At 40.1% G+C, this 16,244-nt stretch overlaps 1 protein-coding gene across 1 annotated transcript; it reads right to left on the bottom strand.

The window, feature by feature from the left end:
- Nucleotides 1-455: 455 nt before the first annotated feature.
- COQ10B (coenzyme Q10B) lies at nt 456-11,734 on the bottom strand. The gene is made up of 5 exons (XM_014879419.2): nt 11,605-11,734; nt 8,201-8,347; nt 6,562-6,754; nt 4,357-4,458; nt 456-1,802 (listed from the first exon to the last, which is right to left on the bottom strand). Exons 1-5 carry the CDS (start codon nt 11,658-11,660, stop codon nt 1,635-1,637), a joined length of 666 nt encoding a protein of 221 aa, XP_014734905.2. The 5' UTR covers nt 11,661-11,734; the 3' UTR covers nt 456-1,634.
- Between the last annotated feature and the right edge of the window lie 4,510 nt (nt 11,735-16,244).

The raw sequence follows: 16,244 nt of genomic DNA, 5'->3' as shown, positions 1-16,244 counted from the left end.
TACCTTTCACAGTCCCAGGGGAAGGGAAGTGCCCTGAGGGCATCAAACAGGTAAGTCTTTGCTAAGAAAGTTCTGGGGTTTTTAAATGGTTCCTTTGCTCAGTTACAATACCTGGTTACCTCCTCACCTTGAGCCTTCCATTCTTACCTTCCTCCGTTCTGGTCAGGGGTAAGGATTTAGTTATTTTGTACTAGAAATGTTGCTTTGCCCCTTTCTGTGGTCTTTGACCTGACACCACTACTAATGTTGTGTATGTAGTTTTTTCTGCTTTCCAGCCTGTAGAACAATGGTGTGCTCAAACTTGTGTATGTTTATCTCTGTCTCAACAATCAAAACTGCTTTACAACTTCTCAGTTCTGTACAAAAGACCTTAATCTAGCTGTTGCTTTCCCCAGCTTCCTGTCCTTAAAAACTTTCCTTCCACATTCTAATTTTTAAGTAAAATGGTCTGAAACTGTTTCAGGGCTGTCTTTATTTTGAAACATACCTTTCTATGTTACTTAATATGCCGTTCTGTAGTAACCATATGAATTACATACGCTGCAGAGAGGAGCAGCTTCAGCACTTGGCCTGAAGCTTCACCTAATTTCAGTAAGGAAAGTGGGTACCGCAAAGCAGCATAAAGTAAGGATTTATAATCTGTTCAAACCTATTCACCTGTTTTTTTCAGAGACTGGGAAGAGAGTATTTCAGGAATAGAAGTACTGAATGTGTATTTAATCAAGATGGCATTATCACAGTGGGAGTAGGGTACTAAAAACCCCTTGAAGAATGAAGGTCTGGTGCTCTCTTGTATGATTTATAATGACAGCTGGCCTTGGCTGTGCTTTCCTGTGGAATGTGCAGGACCTCTTGTTCCCTACTTCCAGGGAGGATAGCACTGGTACCTGGTTGTCAAAGAGGTAACACTTGTTTTAAAGTGTTCTGTTTGCATTAGATGAGATTGAGGTAACCAAAGTGCAATGTATAACGGGGAAGGAGTGCAAAGGGGCAAGTTCAGCCTGCCAAATGCCAAATTCCAGAGAGATCCACTGGCTATAGCTGAGACTGCTGCACTCAGATTACAGTACTCCTTATGCATTTCATCCCTGAAACTGAGGGGGAGTTCGAGAACAGTTGCTGGTCCCGCCAGGAGCAGCTGGAGACCCCTGACTTACCTTTGCCATTCATTTGGATTAAAAGCACCACTCCTCCCTCAATTTTGCCTACTCTGCCAGTCTCTGGGGAGCCAGTGTGTCAGTTGGCCTCACTCGGGCAGAGCTGGCTGAGTTGATGCTGTGAAGTTAGGTTCCCACCAAGTTGAGTTAATGTGTTACAGTGCTGAAAAACCCCAGGAGCTTGGCCAAGGCAGAGCTTGGGCCGTGATTCCAGGAGCCGTTTGGTGTTTAACGGCAGCCGGAGATAGCCTGGATTACAGGAGCTGCCAGGTGTCTGTTACTGATAAGGCTTTAAGCTGCACTTGATTGCAGCTTTTGAACGTTCTATATCTGTCTGGCTGAGCAGGTGTGTTTGGCACAGTGTAAGATCACAACCACAGCTCAGATAAGAAACAGATGCCCCAAAGGAGGAGCACGGCGCTTTGTACAAATGAAGTGTACAGACAAGTTTATAGGTGAGGTTGTTACAGTTTCCCTTTACGTCTGATGAACTTCATGCAGCATCAGCTCCCGAGGGATGCTGGTTTCTGGGCCATGGAGTTTGGATGCTCTTCTTTCAAAGGCAGCAACCATCTGCTTTACAACTTCATCAAAAAATAGTGTAGCAAGTTTTGAGTGTAGAAGTGAACGAAATTCAAAAGAAATCTGTTTAAGAAAATAAAAAAGAATTATTTTTCCTATATATAATGTTGTAAAATGCTGTTAGAAATAGACAACTCTTAAAGAATCTCCAGTGAAGGCTGCAGGTAAGTTGTAGACCAGTTAAAACTGAGGAATGGTTCAATGTGGCTGAGAAGGAAACCCATATTCCTTGGTCTGAGGACTGAACCCCTGGGCTTTTCCATTAGAAGAATCTTCTCATTCAGTTCTCTGAAGTAGTCATCTACATTTACCTAAACTGTCTTTTTTTTAATAAATGATTCATTACAGAAGAGGTTTGAGGTAATGAAAAACCACTGACAAATAATAACTGTTACTCTGTGCATAGAATTCACTTGGGGGACCAAAGCTGTCTGAAGAAAATCCTGCATGGTAAGACAGCAGACTAACAGGTAAGCTGGAACATGCCCAAGAAACTTAAAAGCACCTTGAAATAGTTACCTATTAAATGCCAATATTTTAAATCAGTCTTTCCTTGTTGGTGGCAGTAGTTTATGATAGGTTCAAACAAGCAGTTTACCAATTAAAACTATAGATTTGGTTTGTGTGTCACATCTTCCCCTGAGCAGCTTCCACTCCTGACCTGACACCAGCAGCAATGAAATGGATTGGAAGTTATTTTTGTCATTCCTGAAAAATCAGCAGATTTAATGCCAGAAGGAGCAAATACAGGTTCTTGCCAATTCCTTATGAGCAATGCAGGTTAACTGCAAAGCAGTAGCAGAGAAGTAATTAAACAACTTGGCCCATAAGCCAAGTGTAGGTCCATTTACATTTGCTTGACCTCAAGCATCAGTAAAATTACCGTGCCTCTTGCAAGTCTGAGAGCTGTCATTTAGGGCATGCAGAGTTCTGCAGAGTGGGGATAATGAGTTTGGCATCACGTTCAGCAATTATGGCAGTCTTGAGGTATGGTATATATTAATGCAGTCTGCAGGTGGTAAAAATGGTGGTGTGCTTCAGTCTATGAACCAAATAATTTCAGAGCTGAAACCAAAGTAGGAAAGTTCCCTGCTATATGTGTGGATGTCTCCTGGAATCAGGCTGGCACAACAGAATACAGCAGCTTGTGGGAACCAGCATAGCCCGAAACTCAAATAAAGTTTTCTAAAGCAAACAAACATTCTTGAAATCAAAGTTTTCTCTTGAATATTTGTAATTGCAGGGCCTCTTTTGAGGAGTTTGTTGTGAAATGCTTATCATCTTTGCCTGCACGTGCCCAGAGGCAAGGAGCAGCAGGGCAGTAACTGGCAGGGGTTAAGTTCAGCCAATGGCACTGGTTTCAGCTGCATCAAAACAGGGTAAGCAGTAAGATGTGTAGATAGTGTTCCCCCAGGAAAATGAAAATGTCCATGTCTAGTTGAGTTTTGATTCACTTTAACTGAAGTTCTTGACCTGAAATGTCAAAATGCAGCTTTGGTTTGCAGAGGTATGGTGCTGTTTTCTCACAAAGCCTGTACTTAGATTGTAGGGTTAAAATGGTTTTTTAATTCAAGTTTTTTAACTGATTTATGGCTTGGGTTAAAAGATAGCTTTTATATGTTAGTAGAAAGAACTGACACTTATTTGCCTAAAGAAACACAAATAACGTGAGCACATAACATGCAAACCATTAAAAATGTGATTCTTTGAGCACCTGTAAATTAATTTTTATTGTTAAACTATATTAAGTGCAATACAGTAATAAGCTGAAAGTTAACCAATGAGGTTAATGTGCTAGTTTAAAAATACTCCAAAAGCTTTTTCCTATTTACTGAAGATAATTTTCAAAGTAGAGTATTCCAGTAGATGGCAGCAGGATTAGCCCATCTCTGTACTTTGGCAGCCTGTTACAACACCCAGCTCAATGCAACACCTACATTTTGTTATAAAATACGAGAAAAAATGTGATGGCAGACACAGACAACACGGAAAAGCAATAACTCGAATGGAAATAGCTTTTATGGGAGTGAAATCAGGCTAAATCAGGCACTGGATTTAAAGAGCAATAGTTTTGGGCTGCAGTGATATCCCATCGTAAATCAAAGACAACAAAAATCTATTACTCTTGTATTAGAGAAGGAAGGAGTAAAGCTTAAAATACATGAGAGAATAAAACTGGAAGACAGGAAATTAAATTGACCAAACTGCAGACCAACCAGGACAGATGGCAGAACACTGGCTTTCTAGTACCAAGAGCATTTAGGTTGTAGAGTGATTAAAGAAAATAGCAAATTTAGCATTTCTCCTGCATTTGACTGTCTAAAAACTTGAGTGTTTAGAACTGTAGGGTGAGAGGTGCCTACAGGGGGGTGTCCTAGACTGTTTCATGATACATGGACACCTCACAGAAGGCCGCTGTCTCTGAAGGATACTGAAGTGGTTTCCAGCAGTAAAGTTTGCAAAATATTTTTTGGACAGAATTGACTAAAGCTAACTTATTTTCTGTGTATAAGTGCTTAAAGAAATAGTACAGGCATTTAGAAAGGCCCCCTCAGTTGAAGATAAGTGTTTCTATGTGCTGCTCCTAGCATGTGGTAGTTTTAATTGCCATACTTACTGAAAAATCCAATGTACACGTCCTTGGATAACCAGGGATACCAGGGCTCAAACGCCACACTGTTTCCAAGTGATTAAAGAGTTTTCCATCTGTGCATGATGCCTAAAATAAAGTTTTAAAAATCAAGCTACAATTAGACTTTGACAAATGTGACAAACAGGTATTACAGAAGCTTGTTTTGCATTTTGTTAAATAGTGATGCTCACAGCATAATTAAAACTGTTCTTTAGCACAGCCAGCATGAGATCCTATATGCACAGTTGTCAATTATGGCAAAATAATTGAAGTCCGTCCAAGGCAGAGGAAAAAATTGTGTGTTGAGTGTCATAAAACAGCTCTGTGGCATAGAACATCCAAATACATAACCTCAAGTGGCTTGGAATTTATAGAGAAAATTTCTGTAACTTTTTTTGGGTCTTTTTTTTTTACAAGTTCTTATTGTTAGCCCAAGGAGCTCTGCTCCAACAGACTGCCCCCAGGGAATAAGTGTTGCTTGGGTTGGAAAGCTGTGGTAAGGTGACTCATCTCGAAGACTAATCACCTACAAAAACACCTCAATTTCTCTTTCCAGAAATGAGATAATGCATGGCCTTGCTACTTCTACATCAGAAAGGGAAGAAGTAGAGGGAAGATTAGATACAAAGAGCTGGGCCTGCTTTTCTCTACTGCTGTCAAAACAGCAGGAAAAATGGGAAAACTGCCACTGTGTCCCCCTTTCTCCCAATCTTAAAGTAGCAAACTCACTCCATGCTTTCCCCGTCAGCAAAAACTGCTGTTACCTATCTGATTTTTCCATTGTTTAAGCCCTAAAAAAGGGAAAACCTTAAGCAACAAGCCCATTCCCATTTTGTGCCTGAGCACCACACAAGGTTCCTTTGCCTGGGGTTACTTGAGAGGACAGTGAAATAGTCCAAGCTCACAATCACTTCCCTAGAAATGTTCCTGCAGTTCTGTGGACATAATGTAAACCTCTAGGAAAAGTAATTGCAGCAGAGAAAAGGCTAATGAGTCTCGGGGAAGGAAATCTGAAGAAATGGCTTTCCTCACCACTTTTGTGGTTTATTTTTTTCTGAGACAAGAATGCTTCTTTTGGGTGAATTAAGAGCGAAAAAGAGTTGGTAAGCCAATCTGATAGCTGTGTGAAAGAGAAAAGCCTGTCTTGTCAGGGAGCAGTAGAAAAGGAAAGCTCTCAGCATGTAAATCACAGATTTTCCATTATAGCTGATCAACTCTTTTTAATAAAGGAAGAAAAATCTTTTTTCTTTCCAAAATCAGTAAGGATATTGAATAAAGGCATTTTGTATATTCCTTTTTCAATTTACATCTCCCCTGTACTTCAGAAACTCATTTTCTGTTAAGTGTCTCTTATTAGGAAGCCTAGAAAAGAACAGTGAAATAGGATTTTCAAACAATTATTTTGAACAGCAATCAGCTGCTATAATTTTCACTAATTATTCCAAACCAATCAGAATCTGCCAAGGGAGAGGCAGTTCTGCTATAAGGAATCTGTTCTGAGCCATTCTTTACCAAAACAGATTGGAACATTTTAGGCAAACAAGTAGAAGATCCAGGCATCATTTAAAATGTTTTCTTTGACACTTTTCCACTTTTCTCTTAATTATTGTTCTTGAAAAGCTGAAAGGAGAAATATAACTGCTTCTCTTCTGAAAAAAATTATTGTAAAAAAATTTATTTTAAATCCATGTTTCTGTCTTCTCATCAATATATTGAAGAACAGTATCTTCAGCATATTGTACTAAAGCTTAGCCTTTTTTTAGGCTTTTCATATTAACTAGTTAAAATTGTGAGAAGTAATGACAGCAAGTTCATTAAGGGATCAGAAGCTAGAGTTGTCAGAAAACTTTTAACTGAGTACTTACCTTGCATAATAGTTGGACAAAATTTTAAAATAAACAAAAAAAAACAAGCAAAAATGTTAATATCATCATTTCATGTCTGCCAGCTCTGCCAATTAAGGCAAATTTAAAAGTGATTCCTCTCCTCCCTCATATGGCAGGTTATGTTTTAAAACACATTCAAATTCTCTCCAGTTTATCTAAAATCTTTAAAGAAAAGCAACACAAATTTTGAGCCATACAAAGAACTTCCAGCATCGATTTTGTTTTGATGTTCCTGGAATATTCAAATTTCAACAAACAAAAGTTAAAGAAAATTATGTCTAGGAGATAAAAAAAATGCAATTACCTTAACTAAATGTGGTCTCACTAGGGTTACAATTGATGTGTATCTCTCTACTACAGGAGGGAATCCTATTTCTAGCTGTGCTTTGCAGTACCCAGAGCGCTTCGAGAGTATGTCTGACTTTTTACACCAAGGAACAAAGAGTTTGTAATTCTCCACAACAGCAACAACTTCATACATTTCCTGCATGGAATACCTGGAAATGGACACATGAACATTATAGTTACAAGGTATTTTAACTTCAAATTCAGTATTAAAAAGTTTCAAAGATGGTATACATGGCATAGACAGTTGAAAGGTGGACACAGTCACTACCACTGGTTTTGGAAATTGAAAATGCAGCTTTGCTAATTAGGAGGAAAGTAAAGTAATGCACTGGTAATTGCTTTTGCATAAAGAAGCAAAATATCACACACCATCCAGCAGTAACGTTAGTGAATAATGAACCTGGTGCCTGTTACTGTCTGCAATATCAGGTGAACATGCATACCTGGAAACATTTTTTCCAGCAAGGCTGTGTCTTCATTTAGGTAGATCTTGACAATTCCACAAAGTAGAAAAAAAAAAATCCACACTTCCCAACTCCCAAGACAAGGTGTACCAAAACTCAAGTGCTATATTTCATAAGGTTTAAACAGAGGAGCACTACCTTCCTTATTTTAGCCCAAGTAAAAAAAGCTTAATTAAAACACAGATGCAATGGAAAAACTTCCAGCATCACAGAATGGCTGATGTTGGAAGGGACCTCTGGATCTCATTTTGTCCAACACCCCTGCTCAGGCAGGATATTGAAATCAGATGAAACAATATTAAAGCAGCGTTTTAGCTGATTCTGCTGTAATGTGGCAAAGTATTACCTAGCTATGGTTTTTAATTATTCTTTCTGACTCTGAAACAGATGGGATTCAGCATGTGCTTAATTTCCTTTAAAATGAAGCATATGTTCAACAGTACTCAGCAGTGAGGACTATTGGACAAAGGCCCTTTTTAAATTACTAGGCAATATCTGTTGCAGTTCCAGAACTACCACAAAAAAGAATATTAAGTATAGTAAAAAAAAAAGTTAATAAATTTTTCATACTATTGAGGACCAGAGACTGGGGGTAGATCCCAGTATTATTAAATGAAATGAGATTTTCCCACCAGCTCTAAGGCAAACAAGTCTTCGAAACATTTTTCTGTGTTAAGTTTCCTCATCACAGAACTAATTATTTTTCTTCTTTTAAGGAAATAAAATCTTCAGAAGTATAATATAAGGTAAGTGTAAACATTAGCATGTATTTGGGAAAGAAGGGAACAGAGTTTTCACACCTGTTGATTTATTCACATATTACTAGATGAAATTATTAGTGTATTACTCCATTTCAAGGTTTTGTTTTATCATGGAATAGAACAGTTATTTCTGATGTTTCTTGCTATGGGCCAAGGGCTTTGGGTTCCTACTTTCTTTACACTAAATTTCAGACTGGTAAACCTGATATCTACAAATTCTGAAAGTCAAAACTCCTTTCTAGGTTCCCAGAGTCTTAGAGACGTGTCTTCAGAGATACTCAGTCTTTTGAACTCCTAGTGTCTTGGATTAATTGCAGCAAATACAAAATCAAGAAGCATTTCAATTCTCTTTCCACAGTTTTATACCAACCCTATAATTCTTCTTTCAGAATATTCTTTTCTTTTATTTATTAGTGGTGCAGCAACATTGAAGAAATTTCTTGAAAAAGTATGTCTCATTACAGGTGCTTGCAAAGGAGAAGTTCTGGTCATCAGAATACCACAAGAAGCCAAGTGCCTGAAACAGGGAAAATGCTTTTAGATGTGTTTTATATCAGCAAAATAAATAACAATGCAGTCAAGTAAGACAAACAGTCTCTTGTGTAACATTACAGAAAATGTCAGCCAGATGGAAAAACAAAGGCTCCTGACAGTATACAAACTGTCAAAAACACAAGGGGCACCTTCCTTTTTCCCCCTAAGAGAAACTAAAAATAGCTCCCAGTCACGACAGAACTAACAGGCAGAGTGAAATACAAAAGGCCTCATTAACCACTGGCTGCGTGGCAGCTTGAGTTCACTCAAGTCTCACGTGCATTTAGTCTGCACAACAGGCTTTCTTAATAGCAACAACAAGGCATAGTTTGCAGTACTTCACCCTTTTGGAATACACAAAGTAGAGAAGGTTTCACTTGGAGATAGAAAGCTGAACTCTGCTGTAATCCCTCTGCTGCCACCCTTATCCTAAAAGGACAAATTCATTTTGAAAGTTCTTTCAGAAGGTGCTTAGTTTACCCAGCTTTCAGCATTTCCTCCAGAAAATATCACCAGAACCTGGGATGCAGTGTTTCCATAAGTAAAACTTAAATTACTTTTAAAAGTATTAGTAATTCTAAGATTGCACCTCTGTGTTCTCTGTGAACATCTGCACTAAAATCTAAGAGATATTCATCGTGTTTAACAGTTCTGCTAAATTACTGATTTTTCTCAGATCAGGTGGGTCAAGATGCAAAATGCTGCCTCAGAAGCTCTGAATTTTGGCACCAGGAAAGAAAAAATGCTACTATTTGCTCTCAGTGACTCTACAAACATAAGCTAACAAGTAACCCAGGTCTTTTACTGATCTTCCTCTAACTGTATAATCAGGACTCTACTTCTGGATTCACATGGTTAAAAATGGAGCCAACCTCTTTTACATAAGGTCTTTTTTCTTTTTTCCTTTTTTTTCTTTTTTTCTTTTTTTCTTTTTTTTTAACCAAGCACCAAATTAGTCAGCAAATCAGTTACCAATTTTGAATTAAATTTAATTAAAATTAGCAATATGTTCTTTAAAAATCAGCATAATTTAGAATTCTAATGAAATACAGTAGTTACCCATGACTGAGCACATCAGCTTATATGGTCACTGTATTAGGAGTCGGATAAATAATAAACTGGTAGAGTTTAGAGGAAAACAATCATCATTAGCAGCTGGTTAGAAACAATCTGTACAGACTTACAAAACCAACGATGCAACTGGGATATAAAGCATGATGCCTGAAAACACATTGTAATCACTGCAGTTGAAAAGAAACTAAAATGGGACAGAAGTATTGTGTCAAAATTAAGAAAGGATAGGTCCACTCTAAAAGCCTCTAGACAACTCTGCAAATGTTTGTAACAGTATCTCAAGGGATGTGGACAAAGTCTGTTTTTTTTTTTCCAGCCAGACCATACAAGACTGTTAAGGAAAAGCTTTGACAGGAATGCTGGAAGGGTGCCAGTAACATTGTAGCTGCCTCAACCAGATTCACAGGAGATGTTCAAATGTTTGGAGCAGACCTCATTCCTCACAGCTGATTTAAATTCCATTATCTGGGGCTATGTACAGGACACAGTCCAAACCAGTCACCAGGGTTTGTCTCTTGGTTTGTTTTTTATTGTAATGTTGTGCCAGTCTATTGTTTCAAGCAGTTTTATCTAAACTTGTTCCAGCCACAGCGCTGAAAAACAATCCCTACAAATAATCTCTCAGCAGTTAAAGACAATGCCCTTTTTACAATTACAGTGCCATTCGAGGAAGGCAGGGTTAAGAGGTTATAATGCTAACAAGTGCAGTGAGACTCCATCCTTCTCCCAATTTTATCTGAAGAACAGATGCTTTGAGAATGTGCTGGGATCTCTTTAAGAAATCCTTTGGTTTCCATGGACTGTCACACATTTTGCGAACCTGACCTGGGCCACTGAAGAAAAATCAAGTCCATTCTAGAATTCAGACACACCTGCCACCTCTGTGTTTTTCCTCTGACAGTGACCTGAAAAGGAAGCATTTCTGGTGCATGACACACACGTGTAAGTGATCCATATTCTGTGATTTTTATTTTTTTTTTTTAATAACGACACAATTTTCTAAGCCTGAAGATTAACTTTTTTGAAAAAACGGCTCTCTTAACTCCTTAGTGTAAAGACTGAAATTAGTGCCAGGAGCATGCCAGGGCAAACGTGTTTACTGTACCCCAACTGATACCTTCACCAGGTTAGTGATATCTGATTTTATAGTCTGTGAGATACGAGTTGATCCTATTCAAATTTTTTGCCAACAGCTGTTCATATCCCAAAAAACGGAGTGTACCATTTGTATGTATATTGAATGTGCCTCATTAACATCTCAGTCTGAATAAGCACGCGAGACTAATCTACCACCTGAGCCCTTGAAGCCTGCTACTGAGCACAGTGAGGTTCTGCCGAGCTGGCAGCAGGTACTGAGTGCATTCTGGGGACAACTGCAGGAGTGAAGCGTCCCCGGTTCCAAGGCTACAAGTAACACAGCACTGGGTTTGATCCAGCTTGTGCTTGCTTAAAACCAGCTGCCAAGATCCTTGCAGCTTCCACTAGAAACGCTTTTAAACTTAGTTTGCAAGCAGTTACTTAATGGATTTCTTTATACCAAACACCCTTCCAGCAATTGATTTTGCCCTGGAGACTCTAATAAATTACTCTTTAAAAAACCAATTTTATTTACCAGGACTGAACGAATTTAATATTGCAAACACAACCCTAAGATTATACCACAAAGAATATACAGTAAAAAATGTGGTGCAGTGTTACATTGTACCACTGCACAGTAAACAGTTTTGTCAAATGATTGCATGAAATTTGACATCAGGAACCAATCTCTATTGCACTTTTTGGCAGTTTTTATGAGGATGACAGTTTGATAAAGAAACACAGCAGCACTGCCATAACACTGGTAACAGGTGAACCTTTTACACTAAGATTTTCAAATCGCACTCTCTCTCATCTGCTTGCTTTTTTTTCTTTCAGTTCCAAGGTTAACTCTTCCCCAAAGCACATTGTTTCTCTCAAGCTGTTGCAGCCAGCCTTAGACATGCTTCGGTGAGAAGGAACGTGTTGCATTATCTGAAGGGAAAACATCCCGGCGCTTCCTCAGTTTTTAATTCCTTTGACGGATTGCTCACAACTCTGCCACCGTCTCGGGCAGAGGAGGCGAGTTTCTAAGCAGGAAACCAGCCCCTCTCTGTCACGCCCGCGGTCACCGCGCCTCGCCCCGCGTACCTGGCGGCGGCCCCTCCGGCCAGCGCCCTGCCGAGCGCCGCGCCGCTCCGCGACATCCCGGCCGCGCTGCTGTCGCGCCTGTCGCCCCTGTCGCGGCGCGGCGCCGGCCCGCCCCGCCCGCGGCGGCGCGCGGTCACGGGACCTCCGCCTGATTGGCCCGGCGGCGCGCGAGCCCCGCGCGCGGCCATAATTGGGCTGGAGAGCGGGGAGCGCCCCCACCGAGCGGCGGGAGCGGCTTCGTCCCCGTGTTCGTCCCCGTGTCCGGCCTCGTGTTCGTCCCCGTGTCCGGCCTCGTGTTCGTCCCCGTGTCCGTTCTGTCTCCCGCAGAGCGCCTGACCCTGGGCGTCCGCGGAGGAGTCGCTGGTGCTCGTCCCGCCTCTGCTCGGTGCGTGCTCAGGGTTGCAGTCAGCAGCAGCTTAACAGTACGGCCACAGACCTGGCTGTAATCGCAGAGCGCCCTTTGACCATAACGTGAAACAAAGAAATCATTAATTAACGCTTTCTCGCAATTCACCTTTCCAATACTGGCTCTCTCAAGGAAAGCGTGTTTTACAATTGCTCTGCGATTGGAGACCTACTGTTTAAATATAACTCATCACACCTTTCATATTCTATGTAATATATGTTACGCATAAATTATTAAAAGGTAAGACTGCAAAATCTATTTCCATAAAATAGTTTGGGTTGGCTTTTGTTTTGTTGTTCTGGGATTTTTTAAATTTTATTTTATTTAATATCAGGTATAGTCTTGACTGAGAATCCTGAACTAAGCGTGGTATTTTCACGTTCTGAACTTGCCTTGTGTCTGGGCTGTGTGTGCTAGAAAACCAGCCTGGATACATTGCCAGCAATGTCCCTTCAACTACGGGAGGAGCCCATTCCCACCCATTTAACTGCAACTAGAATTTTACACTCAATGTAAATTAAACAATTTTAGTTAAAGCTGTTGAATGCTGAATGCATTAAGAAGTGAGAAGATTTCTGGACAAAAATAGCAGTTCAATTATATAAACATACAACAACATCCTCTTCAGAAAATTGATCCTTTTAATTATCCCGTCCTTGCCATTAGTAAAAGCACTCATTACTAAATAAGCACACCACCAATTTGGATGACAGATACTCAATGGAGCAGCTTTTACTTTACCACCTCGGGATATGGTGTTTTTCAGATAAGCTGTCCTGCAGCATGTCTCTATTAACTTGATGAAAAGCAGAAATCAGTAAAACCCCATGTTCTCCAGTGCAGGTGAAAAACAAACTGCAAAGCCAGAAATACAAAGCCCCAATCCTATTACTAACCTCGTCTGTGTGTTTTGCAACTGCCACGAGTGCTGCTGTTATTTGCTGGATTCTGTGTCTGTCATTCTAGCTTGCTCTCTGAATCGGGAATTACCTCTTGCAGAGACTGATGTCTTTTAGTGTTTAGAATAATTCAAGAGTCAAGTGTTGAGAAATCCAAGGTGATGGATGTCTAAAGCACTTTGAGGGGTTTTTGCTTTCTTGTTTTCTCTTGGTAGGCTCAGGATTAAAGTTCTTAAACCTTGCTTGATACCTGTTGCTGGAAGAGAGAGTTACATTTATTAACTTTGATAGGAGAGTGGCCCAAATTAATCCTTAACACCAGAGGGATGCAAGACATTTCTAATCCACTAAAAAGAGATGTACTGTAGGACCACACCGGTTGTTCTTTTTTTTAAAATTTATAGTCTGATTATGAGGTTTATACTATTCAAAACAATTAAAAATTTTAAGGACATTTTTCAGTGGGCAAAGAGTCAGACTTGCTAGATCTTCATACAGTTTTGGTGGACCAAAAAATCAAAAAAAGGGTTTAAATCTCAGTGTATATTTGTGCACAGCTAGTTTTGAAATGCAGCTGCTCTGTTTTCACTCTGTCCCATTTCCAGAATAGTACTGTATTTATATAAGTGCTCAGGAAGAATACCATCTGCACTAAACCATGCAGACCCCGGGCTCAGCTCGGGCAGGCTGGGGGAGGATTGCTGCTTGAGGAGGGCCGTGTCTGCAGCAGCCCTTACCCAAGCACCCTGCCAGCCCTGGGGACTGTGCTAGCCTGGTTCCTCTTGGCAGAAAATCTACAAAAACACCCTCAGACTCCCAAAGGGGAGTCTGCCCACAAGACTGTAGGAGCACGGATGACAGCCCCATCCCCTCTTTCGTTTATGTTCCTCAGCCCATCCTGACCAGCAGTGACAAAAAGCAGGAGTGGTTTGTGTTTAGGTTATGCACATCCTGCAGAACACAAAGCAGCCCTCGTTTGAAGTCCTCCAAAAAGCTCATCTTCCAAAATGTGTTTTTTAACTCACTGTCTTTCCAGTGACAATAAGGATCCTTTCTACATTATTTCTTCATGACATCAGAAGCAAAAATGGGACTGGAAGAGATTTTATTTTGTGCTATTTTTTTCTTGCTCATATTGTTTGAAAAGCTTCTACAGTGTTGAAACATAGCTGCTGCGGTTAAATATTTTCTCTCTTTGTTTTAAGAACTTCTGCCCTTATCTTTAATAGACACATGAATGCTGGTGGATGTTCCTGGCACATGAAGCTAAGCACAGACCTGGGCAGAATGAAGGACTAGGAGTTTAGACCAGGTTTGTAGGTTTTTGCATAATGTCAGCTCATTGTACAGCTCTTTATAGCATTGGGTGGGGGGAAAAATTCATACAAATAAAAAGTTGTTTTTGGAAGAAGCAGCACGTGGGTGTAGTCAAAAGGCTGCCTTCTTTGAGTGAACCCATGCCAGAAACTTCTGCTTGCACAATAGATGGGGCCAACCAAGGACAGGCAAAGACTCTGGATACTTCTTACAGCAGCAGTGCCAGCTAGTGACAGCTTAAGCTGCCCGTGAAATTGGACCTGAAGCTTACATAAAGCAGGAAACTTGAAGGTCTGTTGCTTAGGTACGATTCCAGATCTGCAAAGCTTCTGGGCTCTTAAATCCAATCTGTTTCAAATCCATACAGGAATCTCTGTGAACTCTGTGTACACCTGTGTGGGAAAAGGATGGGAACTCAGCAGGGCTGGTAAAGCACTAACTAACAGCCCTGTCTGTATCCTGTGGAAGCTGTGTGATGGAGTTAATGTTCAGCAGGCAAAAGTACACATTCAGGGATTTAACAGGCAGACAAAAAGGACCCGGGGCAGCATACAGAATTTGGTGGAAAAGCAGGGAAGAGACACAAGTAAAAGGCAGTTTTCTCATTGTTTCATCACAGCACAATTTCTGTTAGCATTCACAACACATAGCTCCCTTTTATGTGTGAAATGGCACATTCCAAAATGACTAAAATATTCCTTGGGACCTCATCCCTAGCTCAGGTCTGTTTAATAACAGAAGAAATACTGTTCTGTTTAACATAAGTTGGAAGTAAGGCTGAAGAAACGAAAGAAAGTTACTGCAAACTGATCTTCATAGTGAATATCAGCATGTGACATTTACTTAAAATAGTTACAAGCATTAAATTCTTGCATAGGGAATTAGTTTGCCTCAACCTTACTGTCACATGTCCCTGGGCAGCTTGGTAAATATCTCCTTTTGTAGCCTATGAGTACGTGCAAGTGCGTCTTGCTAGAAATGTGAGTTTAATAACACTGAGAATAAAGAGTAGAAGACTTTCTGCACCTTCAAGTGACAGTCACTCTTAACATTTGAGTAATACATTGTACATTTACTTGTAGTTAGTATATTATTAAAAGTAGAACTGTTCAGCAAACTCCTGCAAACCAATCAACACAAAGCAAAGCCTGACAGGTCTTTAGATCAGTTAGTCAATCAAATACACATATTAGCACAAAAACATGAGCTTCACATAATTTTATTTAAGACAACCCTCAAAAAGCCATAATGTGAACTACCAACTTTCATCTTTCTTAGGGGGAGTGATTAGTGAAGAGTCAATATGAATTTTGCCATCATGCATTTATGGCCCTTTTCAGAAACAGATAATGCATTTTACCTGATGAAAAGTTCTCAAGTTGACTTCACTTGTTACAAAAGCTTGTGAGGAGATTAGGGACTTAGCAGGTGTACAATAAAACTGCATGACAGTAAATAAACTATGGAAGTTTACATATTACACGGTGTTATGAAATGTCATTGATGTGCTGTATCATTAAGCAATTGTGGACTTTGTACTTAGGTTGCATAGCCAGCCTTGGTGTTTTGCTATTACTAAAAGCTGAGACAATAAAAAACTAGCTTGTTCACAACAGAGAGGGAGAGTTCCCAGGGCCTTGCATGTGGACAGAATCAACCTTACTCAGTTATTAGGTATACCAGAGACAGTGATGCTGAAATGTGTGTACATCACATCAACAGAACTGGGGAAAAAAATTAGTAATTCCCAAATGAAATGTGGAAGTGGTGTGAGGTCAGTTACTGCAGACCAGCTACACAATTTGTTTACATCCCCACCAAGGTCATGTTCATAAACACCTGATTGTTCCTCCTCTCTTCTAGACTTTATTGAGTTTGCCCAAGTCTCTGTTGAACACCATCAGTGGCTTTGACTGAGCTAAGTGGAATGATTGCTTTCCAGGTTTTGAATGCAACACAATTTTTAATGGCCTGGAGCAAGACTTAATTCCACTGCAGCAGCATATTGCTAAGGATAG

This window comes from Sturnus vulgaris, chromosome 7 (assembly GCF_052056855.1).
Source record: "Sturnus vulgaris isolate bStuVul1 chromosome 7, bStuVul1.hap1, whole genome shotgun sequence".
Classification (NCBI taxonomy): domain Eukaryota; kingdom Metazoa; phylum Chordata; class Aves; order Passeriformes; family Sturnidae; genus Sturnus; species Sturnus vulgaris.
This window is presented reverse-complemented; position numbering and strand designations above follow the sequence as displayed.